This window comes from Carassius auratus, chromosome 8 (genome assembly GCF_003368295.1).
Source record: "Carassius auratus strain Wakin chromosome 8, ASM336829v1, whole genome shotgun sequence".
Taxonomy (NCBI): Eukaryota; Metazoa; Chordata; class Actinopteri; order Cypriniformes; family Cyprinidae; genus Carassius; species Carassius auratus.
The window spans coordinates 4,501-31,113 of record NC_039250.1 but is presented as its reverse complement, the minus strand read 5'-3'; the positions used below and the strand labels follow the sequence as shown (position 1 = coordinate 31,113).

Sequence of the window (26,613 nt, the reverse complement as noted above, 5' to 3'; positions counted from 1 at the left end):
TCTTCCGCTCGTCAGCTGTCGCGGCGTGACGTCACAGCGCCCCCTGTCGGCGCAGAGGGGTATAGCTGCAGTTAACACGCAGCATGTTTACCTAAAACGCGTCACAAAACTCGATAACATGTTCATAAAGATCGTTAAATATGTCCGAGGATGTAAAGATGAGTGACAGACTGACTGTAAATGTGATCGCTTTAAAAACCTGTAGGACTTAAACCCGTTCAGCGTCACTGCTGCAGGTGTAAACAAAGAAATTAATATTTCTTTAGCTTCTCATTATGCTGTAGTGTTTTATATAATATCAATTTAAGATTTTAATTAAATAACTTAATTTAATTATGCATTATCACACTATTTCTATTTTTATTCTAACATATCCTTCCCCTTTCTTTTTCATAACCACTACATACATTTGTGACTTTTTATTTGTGAAAAAATAGTAAAATTGTGAAATATTATTCTAATGTAAAACAGCAGTTTTCTGTGTGAGCCTGTGTTAAAGTGTAATTTATTTCTGTGATGCTCCGCTGTATTTTCAGCATCATTCCTCCAGTCTTCAGTGTCACATGATCTTCAGAAATCATGAAAATATGATGATTTACTGCTCGAGAAACATTTCTGATTATTATCAATCAGTGTTGTTGCACAATATTTTTGTGGAAAACATGATGCATTTTATTTTTCATGATTCACAGATTAACAGAATTTCAAAAGAACAGTGTTTATATAAAATAGAAGTCCTTTGTAACATTATTATGAATATAATTTTTGTCACTTTTGATCAATTTAATGCATCCTTGATGAATGAGCATATTAAATTCTTTCTTTATTTTTTTTTAAAAAGATGTATATCCCAAACTTGTGACTGATAATGTTTCCACAAAACGTGAAGCAGGCAAAACAGAAAATTCAGCTTTGTGTCAATGAAATAAATTCAAATTTACAATAAATTATATTAATACATTATTTAATATAATAAAATAATTTATACAATAAATTAATACACGTATAAAACAGTTACTTAAAATAGTAAATTTATTGGACAATATTTATATTTTTACTGTATATTTGATCAAAAACATGCAGCCTTGGTGAGTAGAAAGACAAAAACATATATATACTCTGTCTTTACTTATTTAAGATATGTATTTTTTGCGGTTTTATTTTGGACGGTTCATGACGTGTGTCCCATGAGCACAGAAGCAGTCATCAGTGTCACAGACGTATATTTGTAGAAATACACAACAATACATTGTTTGAGTCACAATTATACATTTCTCTTTTATGACGAAAATCATTAGGATATTAAGTAAAGATCATGTTCATGAAGATATTTAGTAAATCTCCTACTGTAAATATATAAAAACCTAATGTTTGATTAGTAATATGCATTGCTAAGAACTTCATCTGAACAACTTTAAAGATGATTTTCTCAATATTTAGATGTTTTTGCTCCCTCAGGTTCCAGATTTTCAAATATTGTCCTCCTAACAAACCAGACATCAATGGAAAGATGATTTATACACAATTGTTAAAAATTGACACACTTATGTCTGGTTTTGTGCTTCAGGGTCACATTTAAAAAAACATATTTTATTTCAGCTATTTCCAAAGCAACATTTATCCTTTTCATTTTAACTTGATGAACTAAAATTACAAAAACTAATATTGAAATGACTGTAATAATTAATGCATACATAATTTATAATAACAAAAAGTAAATAATTATGAAATAATTCAATATAGACATATTTTACAAATAAACTAATAAAAATGGCAAAAAGGTAAAATAAACACTTAATTAAATATATGAACAAAACCTGTTATAATAGTATCTTATTGATAGTAAAACAACACTGCTACATCTGTTTATTGTAGGTGTGATTGGCAGTGAAACTCATTGGTGAGTGTGAAGTCTAACAGTGATGTGAGATTCATTTCTATTGAATCACATACTGATGCATTTATTATTTCATCAGCTTTCAAGTGTTTTGCCTGCTGGCGTTGGAGTTCATATCTTGTTCATCTCAAAAAGTAAGCGTGTTTAAAATGTCCAGATCTTGGCTCTTTCTCCAGCCAACACCAACTCTTTTCTCAGAAACTCAGTTTCTAATAACAAAAGCAGAAGCGTTTTATTACAAACTCTGTTTTTCTCTCTGATTATAGACGTATGCTGTTGATTTGTTGAGTTGTGTTGTGTTCTCAACCACAAGTGAAATGGAAAGAAAGTGTGAAAGGAAGTGTTTTTCTGCTGTATCACTCTGATGTTATCGCTCTTCTTCTAAACCTGAACTTCACATTGAGAAATCGTAAGAGGGCGAAAACCACTGAGGTTCAAACAGCATGTGCTCCACATCGACTGTGAGTGATTTTACTCTGCTTGTGCCATATGTTTGAATTGTGAATATTGTGTGTAGATTTATATCAGTGTGTGTGTGTGTGTGTGTGTGTGTGGATTTATCAGAGTTACAGATCTACAGAATTCACATTCATGAACTCCTGGTTTTCTTTGGCTGTTGAGGTTGTTTCAGGCTTTTATTCTTTTAAAATCACTTCACCTTATTTCACTTTGCAGATGACAAGATGAACTGCAAGAGATCGGTGTGCGTCTTGATCTGTGTCTTCTGCTTCTGCTGTAAGTAACCGTCAGCTCTACATTGTAAAACAGGATTTTTCCTTGAAATAAAAATAAAAAAGGTAACTTCTCATAATTCGTGTATTGTTTCTCACAATTGTGAGTTTATATTTCTCAATGATATGTTTATATTTCATAATTTTATGTTTATATCTGTAATTCTGAGTTTATATCTCACAACTCTGAGTTTATATCTCAATACTGAGTTTAAATCTATAATTCTGAGTTTATATCTCAATACTGAGTTTAAATCTATAATTCTGAGTTTATATCTCAATTCTGAGTTTATATCTATAATTCTGAGTTTATATATCTAAATTGTAGGTTTATATTTCTTAGTGCTATGTTTATATCTATAATTCTGAGTTTATATATCTAAATTGTATGTTTATATTTCTCAGTGTCTATGTTTATATCTCAATTCTGAGTTTATGTCAGTAATTCTGAGTTTATATCCATAATTATGAGTTTATTTCTCAATTCTGAGTTTATATCTCATTACTGAGTTTATATCTCAATTCTGAGTTTATGTCAGTAATTCTGAGTTTATTTCTCAATTCTGAGTTTATGTCCATAATTCTGAGTTTATGTCTGTAATTCTGAGTTTATATCTCAATTCTGAGTTTATATCTCAATTCTGAGTTTATGTCTGTAACTCTGAGTTTATATCTCAATTCTGAGTTTATGTCAGTAATTCTGAGTTTATATCCATAATTCTGAGTTTATTTCTCAATTCTGAGTTTATATCTCAATTCTGAGTTTATGTCCATAATTCTGAGTTTATGTCCATAATTCTGAGTTTATGTCCGTAATTCTGAGTTTATGTCTGTAACTCTGAGTTTATATCTCAATTATGAGTTTATATCTGTAATTTTGAATTTATATCTCAATTCTGAGTTTATGTCCGCAATTCTGAGTTTGTATCCATAATTCTGAGTTTATATCTCAATTCTAAGTTTATATCTATAATTCTGAGTTTATATATCTAAATTTTATGTTTATATTTCTCAGTGCTGTTTATATCTCAGTTATGAGTTTAAATCTGTAATTTTGAATTTATGTCCATAATTCTGAGTTTATGTCCATAATTCTGAGTTTATGTCTCAATTATGAGTTTATGTCTGCAATTCTGAGTTTATGTCCGTAATTCTGAGTTTATGTCAGTAATTCTGAGTTTATGTCTCAATTCTGAATTTATGTCTCAATTCTGAGTTTATGTCCATAATTCTGAGTTTATGTCTGCAATTCTGAGTTTATGTCCGTAATTCTAAGTTTATATGTCAATTCTGAGTTTATGTCTGCAATTCAGAGTTTATGTCTCAATTCTGAGTTTATGTCCGTAATTCTGAGTTTATGTCTGTAATTCTGAGTTTATATCTCGATTCTGAGTTTATGTCTCAATTCTGAATTTATGTCTCAATTCTGAGTTTATGTCCATAATTCTGAGTTTATGTATGCAATTCTGAGTTTATGTCCGTAATTCTAAGTTTATATGTCAGTTCTGAGTTTATGTCAGTAAGGGCTGTTTCATAGTCAATGCATCTGTATGGATACACGTCCCCGAGGCTACGCAACGTTACGCTTCGGCCGCCATTATGCGTCAGTGCGTAGCCAAATGTGTCGTCCTAGTTTCTGATACGCGACACGCCGATGCACGCAATACTATGCGTTGTAACTGGGGGCGACATTGCAAGTATTGTACATTAATTCAAGTATATTGTGTTTACAGAAGAAGAAGGTTTGAATACAATGGCAGGCGAAGAGTGACAATTATGCGAACTTATACGTATTCATCCACATTTATCTCTGCGTTGCCTTTGTTGCCGCCGATGTAAAATCAGCAACAGAATGCCATTGTGATCTGAATATCACGCGACCTGACTCTACTAATATCACCCCGACTCTACTACCCCCTGTTGCTTAAGCGGTGTATTGCATACACGCATCGCCCGTGACGCTTGCGTCCACTGTTTAGACTATGAAAGGGAGCGCGTCGCTCGCGTTGCTTGCTCGCGTTTCTCACGTTGACTATGTAAGGGCCCTAATTCTTAGTTTATATCCATAATTCTGAGTTTATGTCTCAATTCTGAATTTATGTCTGCAATTCTGAGTTTATGTCTGTAATTCTGAGTTTATGACTGTAATTCTGAGATTATGTCTCAATACTGAGTTTATGTCCATAATTCAGAGTTTATGTCTGTAATTCTGAGTTTATGTCTCAATTCTGAATTTATGTCCATAATTCTGAGTTTATGTCTGTAATTCAGAGTTTATGTCCATAATTCTGAGTTTATGTCTGTAATTCTGAGTTTATATCCGTAATTCTGAGTTTATGTCTCAATTCTGAATTTATGTCTCAATTCTGAATTTATGTCTCAATTCTGAGTTTATGTCCATAATTCAGAGTTTATGTCTGTAATTCTGAGTTTATGTCTCAATTCTGGATTTATGTCTCAATTCTGAGTTTATGTCCATAATTCTGAGTTTATGTGTGCAATACTGAGTTTATGTCCATAATTCAGAGTTTATGTCCATAATTCAGAGTTTATGTCTGTAATTCTGAGTTTATGACTGTAATTCTGAGATTATATCTCAATACTGAGTTTATGTCCATAATTCAGAATTTATGTCCATAATTCAGAGTTTATGTCTGTAATTCTGAGTTTATGTCTCAATTCTGAATTTATGTCTCTATTCTAAATTTATGTCCATAATTCTGAGTTTATGTCTGTAATTCAGAGTTTATGTCCATAATTCTGAGTTTATGTCTGTAATTCTGAGTTTATATCCGTAATTCTGAGTTTATGTCTCAATTCTGAATTTATGTCTCAATTCTGAGTTTATGTCCATAATTCTGAGTTTATGTGTGCAATACTGAGTTTATGTCCATAATTCAGAGTTTATGTCCATAATTCAGAGTTTATGTCTGTAATTCTGAGTTTATGACTGTAATTCTGAGATTATATCTCAATACTGAGTTTATGTCCATAATTCAGAATTTATGTCCATAATTCAGAGTTTATGTCTGTAATTCTGAGTTTATGTCTCAATTCTGAATTTATGTCTCAATTCTGAATTTATGTCCATAATTCTGAGTTTATGTCTGTAATTCAGAGTTTATGTCCATAATTCTGAGTTTATGTCTGTAATTCTGAGTTTATATCCGTAATTCTGAGTTTATGTCTCAATTCTGAATTTATGTCTCAATTCTGAGTTTATGTCCATAATTCAGAGTTTATGTGTGCAATACTGAGTTTATGTCCATAATTCAGAGTTTATGTCCATAATTATGAGTTTATGTCTGTAATTCAGAGTTTATGTCCATAATTCTGAGTTTATGTCTGTAATTCTGAGTTTATATCCGTAATTCTGAGTTTATGTCTCAATTCTGAGTTTATATCTGTAACTCTGAGTTTATATATCTCAATTCTATGTTTAAATTTCTCAGTGCTATGTTTATATATCTCAATTCTGAGTTTATGTCGGTAATTCTGAGTTTATATCTCAATTCTGAGTTTATGTCTAAATTCTGAGTTAATGTCTGTAATTCTGAGTTTATGTCTCAATTCTGAATTTATATCTCAATGATGAGTTCATGTCCATAATTCTGAGTTTGTATGCATAATTCTGAATTTATATCTAAATTCTGAATTTTATATCTAAATTCTGAGTTTATGTCTGCAATTCTGAGTTTATGTCTGTAATTCTGAGTTTATATCTCAATTCCGAGTTTATGTCCATAACTCTGAGTTTATATATCAATACTAAGTTTATATATCTCAATTCTACATTTATATTTCTCAGAGCTATGTTTATAAGTCTTAATTCTGTTTTTATATCCGTAATTCCTTTTTTTTTCTCTCTGATAATAGACGTATGCTGTTGATTTGTTGAGTTGTGTTGTGTTCTCAACCACAAGTGAAATGGAAAGAAAGTGTGAAAGGAAGTGTTTTTCTGCTGTATCACTCTGATGTTATCGCTCTTCTTCCAAACCTGAACTTCACATTGAGAAATCGTAAGAGGGCGAAAACCACGCAGGTTCAAAGAGCATGTGCTCCACATCGACTGTGAGTGATTTTACTCTGCTTGTGCCATATGTTTGAATTGTGAATATTGTGTGTAGATTTATATCAGTGTGTGTGTGTGTGTGTGTGTGTGGATTTATCAGAGTTACAGATCTACAGAATTCACATTCATGAACTCCTGGTTTTCTTTGGCTGTTGAGGTTGTTTCAGGCTTTTATTCTTTTAAAATCACTTCACCTTATTTCACTTTGCAGATGACAAGATGAACTGCAAGAGATCGGTGTGCGTCTTGATCTGTGTCTTCTGCTTCTGCTGTAAGTAACCGTCAGCTCTACATTGTAAAACAGGATTTTTCCTTGAAATAAAAATAAAAAGGGTAACTTTGACTTTATCTCACTATCTGTATAGTGTTTCTCACAATTCTGAGTTTATATTTCTCAATTCTACGTTTATATTTTGTAATTAGAGGTTTATATCTGTAATTTTTAGTTTATATCCTTAATTCTGAGGTTATCTGTAACTCTGAGTTTATATCTCAATTCTGATTTTATATCTCTCAATCCTATGTTTATATTTCTCACTGCTATGTTTATATCTCTCAATTCTGAGTTTATATCTCAATTCTGAGTTTATGTCTGTAATTCTGAGTTTATATCTCAATTCTGAGTTTATGTCTGTAATTCTGAGTTTATATCTCAATTCTGAGTTTATATCTCAATTCTGAGTTTATGTCTGTAATTCTGAGTTTATATCTCAATTCTGAGTTTATATCTCAATTCTGAGTTTATGTCTGTAATTCTGAGTTTATATCTCAATTCTGAGTTTATGTCTGTAATTCTGAGTTTATATCTCAATTCTGAGTTTATATCTCAATTCTGAGTTTATGTCTGTAATTCTGAGTTTATATCTCAATTCTGAGTTTATATCTCAATTCTGAGTTTATGTCTGTAATTCTGAGTTTATATCTCAATTCTGAGTTTATATCTCAATTCTGAGTTTATGTCTGTAATTCTGAGTTTATATCTCAATTCTGAGTTTATATCTGTAACTCTGAGTTTATATCTCAATTCTGAGTTTATATCTCAATTCTGAGTTTATATCTGTAACTCTGAGTTTATATCTCAAGTCTGAGTTTCCGTCCGTAATTGTGAGTTTATATCTCAATTCTGAATTTACATACATAATTCTAAATTTATATATCACAATTCCTTATTTTTTTCTCGCAATTCAGATCTATTTCCTTTGAATTCAGTTTACACTGAAAATCCAATTTCTCAGAATTGTATTGTGTGAAACAATGTCAGAACTGAAAATAAAACTCACAATGCCCTATTTTTAATTGTACTTAAAAATGTCATGTTTAAGTCAGTGTGTTACTTACGGTTTGTTTGTAATGTGACATGCACTAGCTGAACACAACACTAAACATTCTCACAATGCTGTCAGTGGTAGAGCATTGCGTTAGCAGCACAAAAAGGTTGTGGGTTCAATTCCCAGGGAACACACATACTGGTAAATTTTTTTAAATAAAATGTATAGCCTGAATGCACTGTAAGTCACTTTGTATAAAAGTGTCTGCTAAATGCATACATGTTAACATTTTTAATTTACTTTTATATCTCTCCATAAATGTTTCTCAGATTTGAATCTACTGATTGTGTTTGATTTTCAGGTGTTTTGGGAAACGTAAAGCGCACTTTCAGGATTCAAGGTAAAATTCTGTTGTTGACACACAGGAGTATGATAATATATTAAGCGTATGAGTTAATGAGACTGTTTTCCAGAGCTGACGGTGACTGAGAAAAAGCTGAATGACTGTAAGAATCAGAAGAAGCTGTGTGTGACGTCCAGCTCTGACTGTCACTATATGGCTTTAGATGGAGCTCCTCGAGTTCCCAGAACCCCTGGTACAAGACTTTTATGAGCCTAAAACCATCCAGACTGGCTTACCATCATATCTGCTGTTGATTAAGGTTTAATTTCTGTTTTTGTTCTCAAGAGAACTTCCTGAACACATCGTGTCACTATCGGATCCATGAGCAATCGTTCACCTGCAGATGGATTCAGACAAAAGACGTCAGATCGGAAACCATCAGCAGCTTCATTTTTAGCCGGTACACATATCTAACGAGGGTCATTTCATCAGATCTGCTGCTCTAACCTGATCAACTAAACCTCGCTATGATCAACATGTTAATGTGGTTTTTGTATTGTAGAGTCCAGGACTTCATCTACTGTCCTGCCATTTTAAACATGCATTCAACTTTCAATTTAACCATCAAATCAAAGAGCGTCATCAGCCAGAAAGAGCAGTTCTCTGACATCTATCCACTAAACATTACAGATATAAGTAAGACAACAGTATTCTTTTGATTGGTTTGATTTTAGCACTGAATGAAGGATATATATGTGACCCTGGAGCACAAAACCAGTAATAAGTGTTGATGATTGAGATTTATGCATCATCTGAAGCTGAATAAATCATCTCTCATTGATGTCTGGTTTGTAAGGAGGACAATATTTGAAAATGAAAATCTGGAATCTGAGGGAGCAAAAACATCTAAATATTGAGAAAATCATCTTTAAAGTTGTTCAAATGAATTCTTAGCAATGCATATTACTAATCAAACATGAAGTTTTGATATATTTACGCTAGGAAATTTACTTGATGCAACATGATCTTTACTTAATATCCTAATGATTTTTGTCATAAAAGAGAAATGTATAATTGTGACTCATACAATGTATTGTTGTGTATTTCTACAAATATACGTCTGTGACACTGATGACTGCTTCTGTGCTGCAGAATCATAAATGTGATAAACAGATTACAGAAGAATCTGCTGATTGTGTGAATGTTGTAGCTCAGGCTCCTCGGCCGCTGATCACATCTGTTAACGCCACCGACTCCTCAATCAGCGTCACATGGACCAGCGCAACAACACCAATTACTAAATGCAAAATACGTTACAAGCGTCTCAACACAGAGTCGTGGACAGAGGTCAGAATTCCTAGATAATTAAGATATAAAAACTATTAATATATATATATATATATATATATATATATATATATATATATATATATATATACAGTACAGACCAAATGTTTGGAAACATTACTATTTTTAATGTTTTTTGAAAGAAGTTTCTTCTGCTCATCAAGCCTGCATTTATTTCATCAGAAATACAGAAAAAACTGTAATATTGTGAAATAATATTACAATTTAAAATAATTGTTTTTAAATGTATTATACTTTAAATTATCATTTATTTCTGTGATGCAAAGCTGAATTTTTCGGATCATTATCACATGATCCTTTAGAAATCATTCTAATATGAAGATTCATTATCAAAGCTGGACACAGTTCTGATGCTTAATATTTTTCAGAACATGTGATACGTTTTTAGGATACTTTGATCAATAAAAAGTAAAAAAAGAAAAAAGAAGAAACTACGTTTTTAAAATATTAATATTTTGTAATAAAAATATACACTATACTGGTCAGTTATTATTATTTTTTTCTTTCTTCTTTTTAAATAAAATCAATACTTTTATTCAACAAGGATGTGTTAAATTGATAAAAAGTGATAGTAAAGAAAATATATTATTAGAAATGTTTTTTTATTTTGAATAAATAAAGTGTTTTTAACCTTTTCTTCGCCAGATATATTAGACAGCAGAACTGTTTCCAACACTCATAATAAATCAGAATATTAGAATGATTTCTAAATGATCATGTGATCGACTGATGTTACATGTGACACTGAAGGCTGGAGGAATGATGCTGAAAATTCAGTTTTGCATCACAGGAATAAATTATTTTTTAAAGTATATTCAAATAGAAAACTATTATTTTAAGTTGTAATAATATATCACAATATTACAGTTTTTTCTGTATTTTTGATCAAATAAATGCAGGCTTGATGAGCAGAAGAAACTTCTTTCAAAAACATTAAAAAGAGTAATGTTTCCAAACTTTTGGTCTGTACTGTATATATATATATAATTCTGAAGTATGATGATGATGTTTGTGTCTCAGACAGCAGATTTCGTGTCTTCAGTTGAGTCTCAGTTCGTGATTGAGGGTTTACAGTCCTTCAGTGTGTTTGATCTGAGCGTCTCCTGCTTCCACGGATTCGGCCGATGGAGCGACTGGAGCGAGGAGACTCGAGTGAAGACGACAGAGAGCTGTGAGTGACTTTAATATGATCCTCACACAGACGGAGGTGTTCTGTCTCGGGGTGTAAGTCGTGGTTGTGTGTTCGCAGTGCCGTCTGCTGCTCTCTCTCTCAGTTATTATGTGGATTCAGATGAAAACTCTGGGATTCGGCGGCTGGTGCTTCTCTGGAAGGTAACACAGTGTGTGTGTGTGTGTGTGTGTGTGTGTGTGTGTGTGTGTGTGTGTGTGTGTGTGTGTGTGTGTGTGTGTGTGTGTGTGAATCACACAGTTGTGTGTGTTTCTGAAGGCTCTGGACGTCACAGACGCTCGAGGACTCATTCGAGGATATGAAGTGTCCTATAAGCCCATCACACAGCCCTCTCTGAAGAAAACCAGACACACCTCTCATCTCAAGGTGCAGTTTATTTCATTTCATTTTAATTTTTACAGTCAAGTCAAATCACAGTTATTTATATAGCGCTTTTAACAATACAGATTTTTTTTCATTTTTATTTACTTTTGATTAAGTGAAGAAATGTCCACCTTAAATACATTTTCATTATGTGTTTTCATTTTATTTCATTTTATTTATTTTATTTTTTACTTTTGATTAAGTGAAGAAACATCTACTTGTTAGAATCCATATATAATTGATATATAAATAATAATGCAATGTATAGAAATATACAGAAAATATAATAATTTACAAGGTTAGAAAATGTCAGGAAATTGCTTAATTTTTCATTGTGGCAGTGTTTTATATTTTATTTTATATTTTATTTTATATTTTATTTTTTACTTTTTATTAGAAATGTCTGAAAATGCTTAATACAATTTTATTGAGTGGGTGTTTTTATTTTATTTTAGATTTACTCACATTTCACTGCTGGTTATATATGCTATATATAATTTTGTATGTGACGAATAAAAATCTTGAATCTTGATTTTATTTTATTTTTCATTTTTTACTTTTGATTTGATCAGAAATTGCTTACATTTTTTTTTTATTATATATATATATTTTTTTTATTAGAAATGTCAGAAATTGCTTAAACATATTTTCATTGTGTGGGTGTTTTTTGATTTTATTTTATATTTTATTTTACTTTTTTTTCTTTTGATTTACAAACTCGAATTCATATATAATTCATGTATAACTAATATACAAATAATAATAAAATAATAATTTAAAATACATATAGTTAGAAATATCTCATATTGCTTGAGTTTTTATTTAATTTTTTTTAACAATTTATTTAGTAAACATTCATCAGCATTTTATTATAAGTGCATTCACAAGTGAGTCATTTCGAACCAGGTCCAAGCATCATTGAGTTTCTGAATGTGAGGTTGTATAAATGTGTGTAGGCCGTTGTTCTGGTGCGGTCAGAGGAGTATGAGGTCTCAGTTTGTGCCTATAACAGCGCTGGACGCTCGCCGGACCGCAGGCTCACTGTCGACGCATCTCGTACTCACGGTCAGCAGCTGGCATCTCTCAAAAATAATAACTTCCCATGAATAGAACTGAGAGATAAAAAGTTGCAACTAGCTTTATTTATTAACGTAGTTCTTGTGTTGTTGAATGAGTGTGTTTTCCATCAGATGTGCCGGCGGTGAGGAGTCTCTGGGTTTATTCTGACGGTTCTTCACTGTGGATCCGCTGGGAATATGAGTTTACCGCGGTAAACATCAGTGAGTTCGCTATTGAATGGAGCTCTGCGACCGACGGCGAGCACAGACGCTGGGAAAGAGTCGACGGATCCACCTTCACAGTCCGTCTGCCAGGTCTGATCACACACTGTACATATCACACAGAACAATATTAATGAGTGACGCTCACAAAACATGACTGGAACATATTTAATCCTGAAATCAAACCCATAATCTAGTGTAAAGTGTTTGAGCTTCAGGGAGTGCATACAAATAAAATAATATAAAAATGACATTCGAAATAAAAAGACCATTAAAAATCTGGTTTTAATATAATAATAAAATATAAAAAAAATTTTTTTTTAAGTATGTTTTTTTAAATGTTTATTTTTGTAAAGTTTTAATAGATAAGCAATTTTATTCATTTTTATAAGCGATTTTATTTTATTGCTTGGACATTACATTGATAAGAATTGTGTTTCTTTCAGAGCATTTTACTGTTTGTGCTTCAGGAAAATACACAGAAAATAAATAAATAAAAAAATGGAAATTCACATTTAAAAATAACATTTATAATACCAACATTTTGTGAAAAATGTATATATGTAAATTTACTAAATAATGGCGTGTTGGTTTTTTTTTTTGTATGTAATCCAAAAATCTTAATAAACTAGCAATTATATTCTCTTTACAGCTATGATATTTTATGTATAATTTTATTGCTTATACTTTACATTTAGAAGAGTCACATATTTCTTTAAGAGTATTAAGATGTTTAAAATTGTGACAAATAACCTCATGTCCCTCACAATTCTTATTATTGAAATAAATATATATGATTTCAATTAGCACTTCATTGTAGAAGTTCTTGTGCTGCCTTCATGCTGACTTAAAAAATAAAATATTGTATTTTTGTTTGTTGTAATCAATTAAAAATAAAAGTAGCCATTAGTCAACAGAAAGTACTTCTCTTTCTGTTCTGGCTTAAACCAGCCAATCATCATAATTGAGAAAGAGCTTCGTCTCGGAGGGGAAAGAGCTTCGTCAATGCACTTCGTAGAAGTACGAGGGGCCAGAGACAGTCCGAATGGCGGTTCTGTTCTGTTTCTGTTCTTGAGCTTTGCTTTATGTGTATTATTATTTGAAAATAGTCTGTCAGTGTGAAGCATTGTCTGATTGAAGGCATTGAAGCGCAGCAGACGTACAACATCAGCGTGTTCCCCATCTGTGGGTCTCTCGCCGGGCCACCGAACAACATCTCTGCGGATCTACAGCACGGCGGTTAGTGATAGTGAATATGTTTATCAGAGCTTCACCAAACGCTGTGCAATGCTGATTTCTGTGATGTTTCGCTCCAGCTCTGTTGGATCCGGTAGGGTTTGGTCTGCTGAATGTCTCGAGCTCGTCTGTAGCGCTGCGGTGGAGCTGGAAGGAGGCGAAGCCCGGCGTCTGTGTGCTTCAGTACAGACTGGTGTTAACCGGACCGGACGAGATTCAGAGTAAGAGTCACTGAGTGTGTGAGTGTGTGTGTGTGTGAGTCTCTTAAAACTCTCTCTATTTCTCAGCTCTCGCAGTCTTTCCTGACAAACAGCAGCATTCGTTCCTCCACCTCCATCCAAACACCAAATACTCAGTCCACATACACGGAGAAACTAGAGACGGGAACTTCACAAAGGCCAGTCTGGACATCACCACACTTCTGCTGGGTAAGATGTGCTGGGGGAAATTACAGATTAATTAATACATTCCTGTAAAAACCTGTTCCTAAGTGGTAGAGCAATGCAAAACAAGCGCAAGGTTGGGGGTTCGAATCCCAGGGAACACGTTAGGAAAAATTGTTAGCCTGAATGCAATGTAAGTCGCTTTGGATAAAAGCGTCTGCTAAATGCATAAATGTAACATGGCCTCAACTGTCTTATTCGCTTTGAGAAAAAAGATACTAATTAATATATAAATAACCTAAAAGAAATCAAATGTGGTGGCTGATTTTCCAGATTATGAGGAGATGATGAGGTTTGCTGTTCCAGCGGTTCTCCTGCTGCTCATCTTTGGGATTTTCTCGGTTTTATCAAGGACCGTGTAAGCACTGAATTCATGAAAAATAAATCGCATTGTCTCGATTTGCTTCCATTAATAACTCGGTCATCACTTTACACACAGATGCAGGGAATATTTATTTCCCATCATCGCCAATCCGAGGTACAGTCTGATTGGACGCTGGCTTCTCAATCCGCATCTTCAGGTGAGAATCCTTTATTCATTTAACCCTCATAATAATGCAGTCAAAATCTGAGCACCAGAAGAATCATTAGTTTATAAAACATTCGTAACATTTTTCACCTACATCCATATTGTTTCTGATCAGCAGCTTTCATTAACGAGTGAATGTGAAACTATTTCTAAGTTATTATTACCGCATTTACCTGTTTTTTATTATTAAAAAAAAAATACTTATTTAAAATTTATCAGAAGGTTTTTTTTAGAACTACACCTTAAACAAACAAAACAATAAAACCTAAGAAGCCGTGCTTTACAGTGAATTTATAACAGCTAAGTGACTAAAACCCCTTTAGCTGTTATAAATTCACTGTAAACCACGGCTTCACGGGGCTTATTGCTTTTATAAAACGGTTATTCCATACACGTAGTAAGGTTACACAAAATAAAACAGAGCAAATAAAGTGTAATGATATTAATAACAACAGTATTCTTCCACCAAACAATGTAGCTCCTCAGAAACAGTTGTGAATGCTACAAAGTGGTTGCCGAGCAACACACAAACGTAAACAAAGGTGTTCGTTACATTGTAACCAACTTCGAACGCAGCTCAACCAATCAGATTAAAGGAGAGAACTATCTTTTTTTTTAATCAATATTTTTTACCGCAAATTCGACTTTATAGAAACCAAATATGACCCAAATCCTTTTTTTTTTAAAGAAGAAAAAAATTATCTCAAAAAGGAAAATGGATCAGAATTTGTTATGAGGTCTAAGTACTTAATGTTATTTATTTTAACCACCTGACTGACTCTTTCTTTCTCAATTAAATCAGGGCAGTGATAAGATCTGCGTGCTGAAGCTGGACGGTTTATTCCTGATGGACCAGCAGATGGAGAAGAGTGTGTTTGTGGTTTCTGATCATGAGGACGAGGTTCCGCTGAAGACCTCTGAGGCGGCTGAAGGTACAGCTTTGTGGAAACCTTGTTCAGATGATGAGGAAAGCGCTCTGACTCCCTCCAGTCTGCCCGAGTATGTAGACCTGCCCTTCTTACCCGATAGCTCAGGTTATGTTCAGACTGGACAGATTCCTGGAGAGAGAAACTCAGACTGAAACCTGCACTGCTCTCAGAATGACTCGACTGCGGTTTCTCATCTATAAGAGTCTCACAGGACTTTCACTCATTTCATGTTTGCTTTTGCTGCACTTCTGTGTACTTCATACAGTATTTGATGATGAAGGATCATATCATGCGCTTCTCAACCAGAGGCCTTCAAGATAACTTCAAACTGTCGAACTCTCATGATGCAACAGATATATAAAGATTTCAAAACAAAAACAAAAATATAATTTTTAGTAAGGGAATGAAACTTTGCAAATGCTTAAAAACCTTCACAATGTGCATAATTTATTTCAGATTTTTAACCATAAATCTATTACATCATAGATACAATGTATTTTGTGTTCGGGTCATTTTTGACCCGGTTATGTATGGAGTCCCATTATCTGTCAAAAATACTTTCTGCAAAATGATCTATGAAGTTATTTTAGTGTCAGAAAACTTTTGTAAAATAGTTCAACTTTTCCTAATATCTCTCACACTTTTAGACTGAATTTACTTGATGAAAATGAATATTTACGTCTATTGATGAATCACTGCAGCTGGAAAATATGTCCACTTTTTCATCTAAAAGTAAAGGTTTATGCAGTGTTTTTTTTTTGTGACCTTTCAGTCATATTTGTGTCGTTTTGACATATATAAATGTGGAAGTTTTGTAAATTTTTACTGTTTTTGAACAATCGTTAAAAGTTCAAAGGAGTGTAATTACATTTTGAGCAACACTGATCATTTTCAGATTATACTCTATATTCTTGTGAATTACATACAGTGATATATTGAAATAAAATTTCTTATCAATATTGTTAGCAATGGTCCAAATCATGTAAGAAGCATCAGAAATACACTGAATATAGTATGCATCACACTGTTTGACTGTTTAAAGATCATGATGACTAGAGAACACAACACATTCAATTCAAGTTTATTTGTTTAGCCTTTTTCACAATGCATAAGCAGATTCAGAGAAAATATTTGTTTCAACATTACAATCAGGAAATATTATACTGTTATAAGTCAGAGATGAGCATGTCAAAGTAATCTAATTAGAGTTATATTACTGCATTATCTTCTATAATTCACACAGAAGATGTGATTAACACGTCTTCTCGTTTGGACCATGAAAGAAGGATTTTAACCTTGGTTCAGAGGTTTGCGTTACAGCCGATCCAGTGTTTGAGCAGATAGTGGGCGATGGCTTGTCTGGGCGGCATGATGAACACGGCCTGTTTGTCTTTCACAAGAGCATCCATCACCTGAGAAGCAGAGAAACACAGTTACAACTCTGTTCAGGGAATAGTTCGGCCTAGAAATGTGCTGTGAATGTGCTTAGGATCATCAGAGATCAGGATCAGTTTGTTTCTTCAGTGAACATCTGGAGAAGACTAAACCTGAAACACATCCAGCATTAAGATGATTTTAACTCAAACACATAGAGTCTATAATCTATAATAACACTTCCTCCAGTGAAGAAGTGCATCTGCTGTTGTCTCTCACAGATTAGTTTAGATCTGTTTAAACGCTGCTTGATCTGTGCAGATTTCTCTCCTGATTCAGACCAGAACACTTTTTCCTTTCATTAATCTATTTTATAGTAGGTACTAAAAAATAGTTACACTTCAGATTAAGTACCTTAAGAAAAAAAATTACCTTGTTGAATGCAATATTAAATCCCAGTGACTTTTAAGCATAAAATAATGCATTCTTTAGTTAATATGCTTTCATTCTGTGGACAAGGCTTCAAATAATTACTATCTTAAATTTTTTTTTATTTTATTACTATTTTCCACCCAATGGCATGATTTTCTGAGGTTTGGTTGATGGAGCAAATACAAATAAAAATCAGCTTGGCATGTAGTATATCTAAAATAATTCACATTTTGTGTTGTTGTTGTTTTTGTTTGTTTTTGCTTAAATAACAGTGGTATTTTAAATAGTTTGTATTTTAAATCATAAATATCCTTTACAGAAACTAAAAACAATAAAATTAAAACAAACAATTCAATTAATTGTTTTTGTGTGCCGAGAGTTGACCTGTTTTATTAATATATGACTGATAAATATGCATCAAAATAATTTTATAAGTAGTGTATTCTATTCATTGCTATAGAAATAAGTATAAATAAACTGTAAAAAAAAATATATATATATATATTATATATATTCAAAGTTTAACATAAACCAGTTACCAATGCAACTTTTCATATTTTGTTAAGTGTAACTTGATATACTAAAATAATTCAAGATACAAATGACAAATGATGTCAACAAACTAGCATTTAAAACTTTAAAATCCTGAAAATGAATGCATGATCGTTTTTTTCTTAAACAGACACCCAAGGGATAATATCTCACCTGTTGCCGGGTGAACCAGCGTGCCTCTTCGATCTCGTTCTGGTCTACTTTGATGTCCGTCGTCACGGCGACGCAGTGGCAGCCAATCATCAGGCAGGAGGGCATAGGCCACGCCTGAGAAGACAGGTACTGCACGGATCCCACCTGAACACCGCTCTCCTCCTGCACCTCCCTCCTCACCGCCGCCTCCAGCGTCTCCCCTGAGCATCACACGCTCCTCATCAATCACCGCAGACAGCGATCCAACCATATCATCAATATCACCATATTATCAAAGTCACAGGGCCATAAGAAACGATACGTCTTCCTGGCAAAAAGTATAGTTTTTAAAATATATTTGTGACCCTCGACCACAAAATCAGTCATAAATTAATATCATAATGTTTTTCGGCAAAGAAGAAAATTTTATTTTTATTTTGATCAATAGGTGGCGCTGTTATCAAATATATCTGGTGTGTTCTGTGTGAGGAGATACTGGCACACACAAGGTTTGTTGTTAATATGCCAAAGCTTTACAGAGATACAGCCTCAGATGCAGTTTGGCAAGTTTCCTGCAAATTCATTTATGCGCAAAACGAAAACCATTTTGTATACTAACATGAAATCCACAGATTCTTGCCAGCAATGTCAGAAGATGACCTGAGCCAAATTTGGTGAAGATTGGACCAACATTCTAGGAGGAGTTCCAAAAAGTAGGTTTTCAACATTCAATATAATGGCGGACAGGAAGTTTGGCTAAATATAGTAAAATTTGGTTTACCTATAGGAAAATTTATATCTATGTTCTTGGCATGATCCAATTAATATATAGAGACCATTGCAATAAGCTAATTTAGAAAATGTTATTAGCATTTTTCGAAATTGTGCTATAACTTTTGCCCTCAAACTTTTTAAATACTATCGGGGCATGGTGTCAAAGACACATACTAAATTTCGTAAAGATACGTCAATGCTTTTTTAAAATATAGCATTTTACAACAAAATTCAAATTTGGTATAGTTCGACTCTTTCATGCTTCACCGAATCTAAAGAGTCCAGTTATGTTATTTTTGGCTAAAGCATTCATAATATATACGTTTTCATATATCCTGACCACTAGGTGGTGCTGTGCTGAAATGCAGCATGTACCCTCAGGACATAATTGTGATGACATGGACCAAGTTTAGTGTGAATACGATAAAGCTTTGAGGAGATACAGCCTTGTGTCTATTTTCACAAGCGCTATGTAAAATCTGTTTGCTTGTTTTTCAAAAACGGTTTGAGAAATCGAATTGAATTCCATAACTTTGTGTTGGGATGGTCCGAAGATGATCTGGTTAAAATTTCATGAAAATCAGAGCACTGGTTTAGGAAGAGTTCGAAAAAGTAGTTTTTCTTTAGAAAATTAAAAATGGCGGAATTATTTTCAAGTCGAATCGTCTATAGCCAAGAAATCAGAGGAAAAAATAGTTCGAAAAATAACAAACATGAGAGAAACTTTGGACAAGTGGTGGCGCTAGAGAGTTTGAGATAGAGACTCCAAATTTGTGGTGATTAGTGTTGAGACTGTCCTCTATCAGTGAGCCAAATTTCACAACTTTCCCACAACTGGTTTTATGGAATCAAGAGCGGAAGAGTAAATGGAAGAATAATAATAATAAGTAATCTAACAGGTACAATAGGTGCCATCTTTTTCAAGTGTAAAAACTTGAAAAGTATTTTATTTTCACTACTGTAGTGTAAAGCAAAAATAATATACCTATGAAATGTTAATTGTCTTTTTTTTTTTACAGTGCAATTGTTTAACGATATATGGCTATCATTGTTGTTATTTTTATATTGATTTGTTCGGCTTTCGAAACAAATTAAATCTGTGATCAATTTAAAATGCATTAGATTGAAGAACTGAACTTTAAAATGTACAAAATACAATTTCTTTCAAATTCTTAATATATATCGTATCATGGACTTCATATCGCGATATTATCGTATCGTGAGATTTGGAGATTGTTGCATCTCACTCAAGCACCGCGGCTTCATTATCAGATACCTGGCTCCACGAAGCCAGCGAGGCATGAGAACATTCCCGGAGGGAAGATCTTCTTACGTCCCAGCATGCACTGCTTCCCGTCGGGGTGGAGCACCAGCATGATGACCACAGGATCTGAGGAGCACACAGACTGTGAAACATCCCTCTTCTGAGCTCCAGCACAGCCGTAATGGAGCGGTTACTTGCCGACTCTGGGGTAACAGGTGTTATGGACGCCCTGGAGACTCCTGCAGCCTGCTCTCAAACAGGTCCTCTTGTAGCCGGCCTCCTCTACTTTGGTGTCGCTGCCGCAGGTCGGGCAGAAGCGGTAACGGCTGTGCCATGCCAGGACTGATCGGGCCTGAGCCACCACACCTGATGGGGAAATTACAATAATATACCGTTTCATACGTTGTTTTTTTTTTAAACAAGACAAAATCTAATCATGTTAGCCAATAAACTGTGATATAAAGTGAGAAATGAATAATCAGCCCACCAGCGTCATCGTCGCTCAGCCTCAGGAGTCCGGGCATGGCTTCCTGAAGGAAGAAGCTGCCGGGATCTTTATCCTGGAGGAGTTGAGACGGATCGTCTTCCGTGCTGAGAGCGAACCACGCCGGCTGCCCATCGTCCTGCTTCTCCACTCCTAAGAAGACCTCCAGGGTCCGGCTGCCGGTCAGCAGCTCCTGCACCGCGGTGGATCTGAGCTTGCACAGCTCTATCTGCTCCTCACGCTCGGCTCCGGAGCGCACCAGAGGACTGAGAGCGTGGAAGAGCAGGAACACCGTCTCTGGAGAAGCCCTTCTGGACGCCAGCCACTCGCCGTCACTGCGTCTGTCGCTCATGCGGTCCAGGATCTCTCTGTTGAAGTGAATGTCCGGCTCCTGTGTGTCTGTGCCGGTCAGCAGACGGGCGATGTGTGTGTGACCCCAGAACACAGCCACGTCTCGAGCCGTCTGACCCGAGCGGTTAGTGACCCTCGTATCACATCTGATGCAGGACGACACAATGAACGTGCTGGAGTGATAACATAACCTAACTCACACTTATATATGTGTGTGACCCAGGAGCACAAAACCAGTCATTATACGGTCAATTCTGTGAAATTGAGATTTATGCATCGTCTGAAAGCTGAATAAATCATCTCTCCAGTGATGTGTGGTTTGTTAGGAGGACAATATTAGAAAATCTGGAATCTGAGGGAGCAAAAAAATCTAAATATTGAGAAAATCATCTTTAAAGTTGTTCAGATGAAGTTCTTAGCAATGCATATTACTAATCAAACATGTAGTTTTGATATATTTACGGTAGGAGATTCACTAAATATCTTCATGAACATTATCTTTACTTAATATCCTAATGATTTTTGCCATAAAAGAGAAATGTATAATTGTGACTCATACAATGTATTGTTGTCTATTTCTACTGTTTTTATGACTTCTGCTCATCAACGCTGCATTTATTTATTTGATCATAAATACAGCAAAAAAAAATTAATAAAATTTGTGACAATTATTAAAGTAACAGTTTTCTATTTAAATTTACTTTAATATATAATATATTCATGTGATGCAAAGCTGAATTTCCAGCATCAAATAAACACTTTTTTATTAAATATATATACTAAAAAAAAAAAAAAATATATATATATATATATATATATATATAAATTATATACTAATAAATCATTTTATTTAATTTTATATTTATATTTCTAATATTTCATAATACTAAAAAGTAAATAACTATTATTATTATTATAATTTTATATGTATTTTAATTATTTAATTAGATAATTAAATTTAATATTTATAATATTTAATAATAATAAAAAGTACATAATTATATTTTTATAATTATATAATTAAATGTTATATTTATAATATGTCATACTTTTAAATGCAATAATAAATGTATTCAAACAAATAGGATTTATTGATTTATGAATGACAAATATCATTATCTGTGATTAGTTTATGGAGTTTATTAACACGATCACAGAAGTCTGAGCGGTTTCATTTCTGTCTGACTGATAAATATGATCCCGTTACGCTTGACTGAATGAATAATGAGTGATGATGTGAAGCAGGAGTCGAGAGGGTCATCGAGAGCGGTCAGATGTGTCTCACCCGCTGGTCAGCAGGACTCTGGCCGCCTCGTAGTGTCCGTTCCTGGCGGTCAGCATCAGAGCGGTCCAGCCCTGCTCTCCTCGCTCGTCCAGCAGCTCTCTGGACTGAGACAGCATGAGCGAGAGAGTCTCGTGGTCTCCTCCAGACGCAGCGTCCAGAAACCTCTGCAGCAGCTCTCCTCTCACACTCATCACTCATCCACCGCCTTCAGACTCTAAACACCGCGGGAATATTACCCCTATATACTGGAGACACACACACACTTATATATATATCTACATGTGTGTGTGTGTACATGACCGGTCAAGAGGCTGGAGTCAGTGAGACTTGTAATGTTTTTAAAGACGTCTCCTCAAGTCATCAAGGCTGAATTTATTTGATAAAAAAAAAAAAAAAAATACAGTAATCTTGCAAAATGTTATTACAATATAAAATATTGGTTTCTATTTAGATATCAGTTAAAGTGTAATTTATTTCTGTGATGCTCCGCTGTATTTTCAGCATCATTCCTCCAGTCTTCAGTGTCACATGATCTTCAGAAATCATAGAATCCTGAAAAAAGTATCAGAGCAGAACAGTTCCAGCACTGATGATAAATAATAATTAAACATCATATTATTCTGATTTCTGAAGATCATGTGACTCTGAAGACTGGAGGAATGATGCTGAAAATACAGCGGAGCATCACAGAAATACATTACACTTTAACACAGATTCACACAGAAAACAGATGATTTACATAAGAATAATATTTCACAATATTTTTAAAAAAATTCTGTATTTTTTATCAAATAAATGTAGCTTTAATGAGCAGAAGAGACTTCTGTAAAAACCATTCAAAATCATTCCAGAGCAGTTTATATGTGTACATATAAATATTATTAATTTGTATAATTATAATGCATTAGCTTTGCTGTAAATCACTTGTTATCATGAAGAATCACATATAAACAAACTTTAAAGTAGCTCCACATCAACATTATTCTTTATAGTTTGTAATAACACATTTTTCTCTCTAACATAAACATATTCATATCAGTCCTGATTAGTAAAAAGTTTCAATAATAGTCTTTTATTAATAATAATTATGTAATTTATTACAGGCTTTCATACACATTAAAACATATGACTATAGTATTTACGTTTGCATTTTATTTTTAATTAAACCGGGCAGATAAATAGAATTACTCACCAGAAGAACTGTTCGTGGATTTCTTTGCTTCGGGTTGAAGTTCAAAGCGTTATTTCGATGTTTTGTAACGCGTCTGTATGTCGCGCGTTTATGACGCACCGACGCACGTTTTCTGCGCAAGCGCGACACCTGGCGGAGAGAAGCGGCATTACAACAGCGCGGATGGAGTGAGTTGATTTCTCTCATCATCTTAAAAACATTATAATCCACATATCAAACATGATTTTTACTGAAAAATTATTTCATTTTACAAAATCATTTTTTTATTCACTTCTCGTGTGAGAAATGGAAAAGAAAAACAGCCCTCATGCACACATTTACACTTTTTATAGACTTCACTTTCTGTTATTTCAGAGTTTATATCTTTACTACTAATTTAAACCATGGAAATATACATAATTAATATCTATATTAAATATTTCTGGTTTTAATGCTGTTCTTTCTGTGAATCCTAAAAAAATAACATGCATCAGTTTCTACAAAAATATTGTGCAACACAACTGTGTTCAACATTAATAATAATCAGAGATGTTTCTTGAGCAGTAAATCATCATATTATCATGATTTCTGAAGATCATGTGACACTGAAGACTGGAGGAATGATGCTGGAAATACAGCGGAGCATCAATGTAGCACTGTATCAGTGTGTCATCAATGGATGCTCTGCAGTGAATGGGTGCCGTCAGACAAAAGATGAAACAAATCCAGCATTAAGAGTTCATAAAGTTAGTATAGACTGAACGGTTTCATCGTAAAGGCTGAGGGAAGTTTTGAGACGCTTGTGTGTGTGTGATTGTGATTAAATGACATACAACAACATTTGCAGAACCTGCAGACTTTCAGAAAGAAACACAAACCCTGCTGCTTTTATTTGTCTGGATGAAACAGGACAGTGAAGAAACACAGTGTGATGATCGTAGATGAGGAAAGACAAAGCCGTTTTCCTGATCCTGAGCGCTCGGAGACAGTGTACTTCTGAGGAGGATCTCTTCAGCTCAGACTGTAAAGAGTGTGTTGTGTAATATCTGATAACGAGACTGAATGTCATCGCTCTGATGCACACAAAACCATTGTTTCTCTCTGAACTGGAGCCAGGACCAGGTTCTGAGCTCTTAAACATGATCCAGAGGATGGAAATACTTCACTTATAGTACTTTATTTCAATATTTACTTTACCCACAATCAAGATTTTAGGTTTAAGTGTTTAAGAGAAATAACTAATTATTAGCTGTTGCAGCTGCTCACCTTCTTTCTTCTTAATCACTTTTTATCTGCATTAAAAATGATTAAATTAAAAATGTAAATAGAACAATTATTTATTGGAATAATATTAGCTCTTGAAACGTTAAACAGACTACACACTCGTTTAGATTGTCTTTACTAAAGAAATTAAATGAATTAAAATTATTATTATACAAATGTGTTTCATCTAGACAAGAAGGTTTAACAGTAAATAATGTAAAATAATTATATAACTTAAAAAATGCATGACAAAATTACTAAAAGGAGCTCAAATTCAAAACAGAATGGAACATTTAAAAAGAAAAACTGATTCAAAATATTGTTATATATATTATTATATATCCACGATGAACTCGACAAGGTTCGTGCTGCACTTCATCATCATCATCATCATCATCTCTCCTCTGACTCTCTCTACTGCAGGACTGATTTATATTAATATGCATTAACCAATTTAAAACATTGTCCGAGAACATTTTCGTTACCTGAAATAAAATGAAATACTAATTCAGTTTCAACAACAGATATTTTAAACAATATACTTTTATACAAAATTATTAAAAATGACAAAACACACCACATAATATACAGACATGTAACTACATGCAAAATACAAAGTAATACAAAAATAAAAATTCAAAATATTAACAATAGTGAAAATAAAATAGAATTAATAAAATACTAAAATAAAATTTTAATAAAAATAAAGAACTAGAGTTTTTCTTAAAAATAAACCAATAAAAGCACAACAAAATTACAAAAACCTTAAGTAAAATTGAAACGAAAATGCAAGATAGAAAAAAACTAAATACAAAAATAAATTATAATAGTATTTTAATCTCAATTTTTACCCACAGAATTCTGATTCAAAATAACATTTAATTATTGTTTGAAACAAAACATGCCCTTCAGGTGAACAAGCTTTTCTCCAGTCACTGTGACAACTAGCCCCGGGCTGATTTCCCATGAGAAGCTCATTATGTCCTTCTATCTGCAAGCGCTTTATTATTCAATCAGACATGCTGCTTTAATGTGACCTGAACCACAAAACCAGCCACAAGGGGCAGATTTTGAAGTTCTTAGCAATGCATATTACAAAAAAGTGAAGTTTTGATATATTTACAATAGGATATTTACAAAATATCTGATTCATCTGTATGTTTCCTCTCTTATGGTTGTAAGTCGAGTGACTTGCATGATGTCAGACGACACACACACACACACAGACACACACACATACACACCTCGAGTGATCCGGGTCACGTCACAATGTCAGCGTGTGACCCGCGCGTCTCTGTCAAAGACCCAGTGTCCCCCGGACATCAGCAGACACACACACACACACACACACACACACACAGATCTAACACTCCAGTCCGAGTCTGACAAACTCTGTCAAAGCACGTCTGTTCATCAGGACTTACACTACACACAGAACCAGTGTGTGTTCATTCTTCTTCCACATCATGAAATAAATAAATAAGAGAAAAGAGCATGAATTATTCATAAGATCAATAATATGCATTAATAACATATATCGGGTGACTTTTAGTTAAAGTAAACTAATGCAGCGCTGTAAATGATGTGGAGTAAAGATAAGCTATAAAACTTTCACAGCATTTAATATATATTTTTATTAAAGTTAGTAAATTAAAATGCAGTTGTTATTTTTTTCATGTTAGTTTATGTAGCCTAGATCATGGAACTGATCAGATGTACAGTATACCTTACATGCTTTGGATAAAAGCATCTGCCAAATGCATAAATGTAATTGTGGTTCATGATAAAGGCACAATTCACCCCAAAATAAAACTTCTGATACCATTTACTCCCCCTAGTGTTGAATTTCTTTCTTCTTTTGAACAATGAGTGCAACCAAACAG

At 33.6% G+C, this 26,613-nt stretch overlaps 2 protein-coding genes across 3 annotated transcripts; one reads left to right on the top strand and one right to left on the bottom strand.

Annotated features, from left to right (window-relative positions):
* Positions 1–2,169: 2,169 nt before the first annotated feature.
* LOC113106859 (interleukin-6 receptor subunit beta-like) lies at positions 2,170–16,589 on the top strand. The gene is made up of 20 exons (XM_026268869.1): positions 2,170–2,358; positions 2,573–2,632; positions 6,505–6,699; positions 6,912–6,971; positions 8,330–8,368; positions 8,442–8,564; positions 8,657–8,771; positions 8,874–9,007; positions 9,522–9,658; positions 10,700–10,850; positions 10,929–11,011; positions 11,127–11,234; positions 12,188–12,296; positions 12,422–12,604; positions 13,652–13,750; positions 13,828–13,968; positions 14,035–14,175; positions 14,464–14,548; positions 14,630–14,711; positions 15,522–16,589. The coding sequence occupies exons 4-20, from the start codon at positions 6,920–6,922 to the stop codon at positions 15,798–15,800; spliced, it is 2,061 nt and encodes a 686-aa protein (XP_026124654.1). The 5' UTR covers positions 2,170–2,358; positions 2,573–2,632; positions 6,505–6,699; positions 6,912–6,919; the 3' UTR covers positions 15,801–16,589.
* A 128-nt stretch (positions 16,590–16,717) lies between these two features.
* LOC113106860 (peroxisomal NADH pyrophosphatase NUDT12-like) lies at positions 16,718–23,592 on the bottom strand. 2 transcript variants are annotated; one of them, XM_026268870.1, is made up of 7 exons: positions 23,489–23,592; positions 22,297–22,541; positions 20,664–21,157; positions 20,375–20,542; positions 20,189–20,302; positions 18,160–18,359; positions 16,718–17,060 (listed from the first exon to the last, which is right to left on the bottom strand). In XM_026268870.1, exons 2-7 carry the CDS (start codon positions 22,485–22,487, stop codon positions 16,950–16,952), a joined length of 1,278 nt encoding a protein of 425 aa, XP_026124655.1. In that variant the 5' UTR covers positions 22,488–22,541; positions 23,489–23,592; the 3' UTR covers positions 16,718–16,949. The 2 variants fall into 2 exon arrangements, with proteins under 2 accessions (XP_026124655.1, XP_026124656.1); XM_026268871.1 differs by having other exon boundaries at positions 22,297–22,510; positions 23,489–23,587.
* Positions 23,593–26,613: the final 3,021 nt, after the last annotated feature.

What these genes read in the sequence shown, in the direction of transcription:
- LOC113106859 (XM_026268869.1), top strand. Translation starts at nt 6,920, where the DNA reads ATGAACTGCAAGAGATCGGTGTGCGTCTTGATCTGTGTCTTCTGCTTC. An exon ending in ACACAGAGTCGTGGACAGAG is followed by an intron (nt 9,659 to 10,699) that starts GTCAGAATTCCT and finishes TTTGTGTCTCAG; the next exon opens with ACAGCAGATTTCGTGTCTTC. An exon ending in GACACACCTCTCATCTCAAG is followed by an intron (nt 11,235 to 12,187) that starts GTGCAGTTTATT and finishes AAATGTGTGTAG; the next exon opens with GCCGTTGTTCTGGTGCGGTC.
- LOC113106860 (XM_026268870.1), bottom strand. Translation starts at nt 22,487, where the DNA reads ATGAGTGTGAGAGGAGAGCTGCTGCAGAGGTTTCTGGACGCTGCGTCT. An exon ending in CACCTGTTACCCCAGAGTCG is followed by an intron (nt 20,303 to 20,374) that starts GCAAGTAACCGC and finishes TGTGCTCCTCAG; the next exon opens with ATCCTGTGGTCATCATGCTG. An exon ending in GCTGGTTCACCCGGCAACAG is followed by an intron (nt 17,061 to 18,159) that starts GTGAGATATTAT and finishes TCTGCTTCTCAG; the next exon opens with GTGATGGATGCTCTTGTGAA.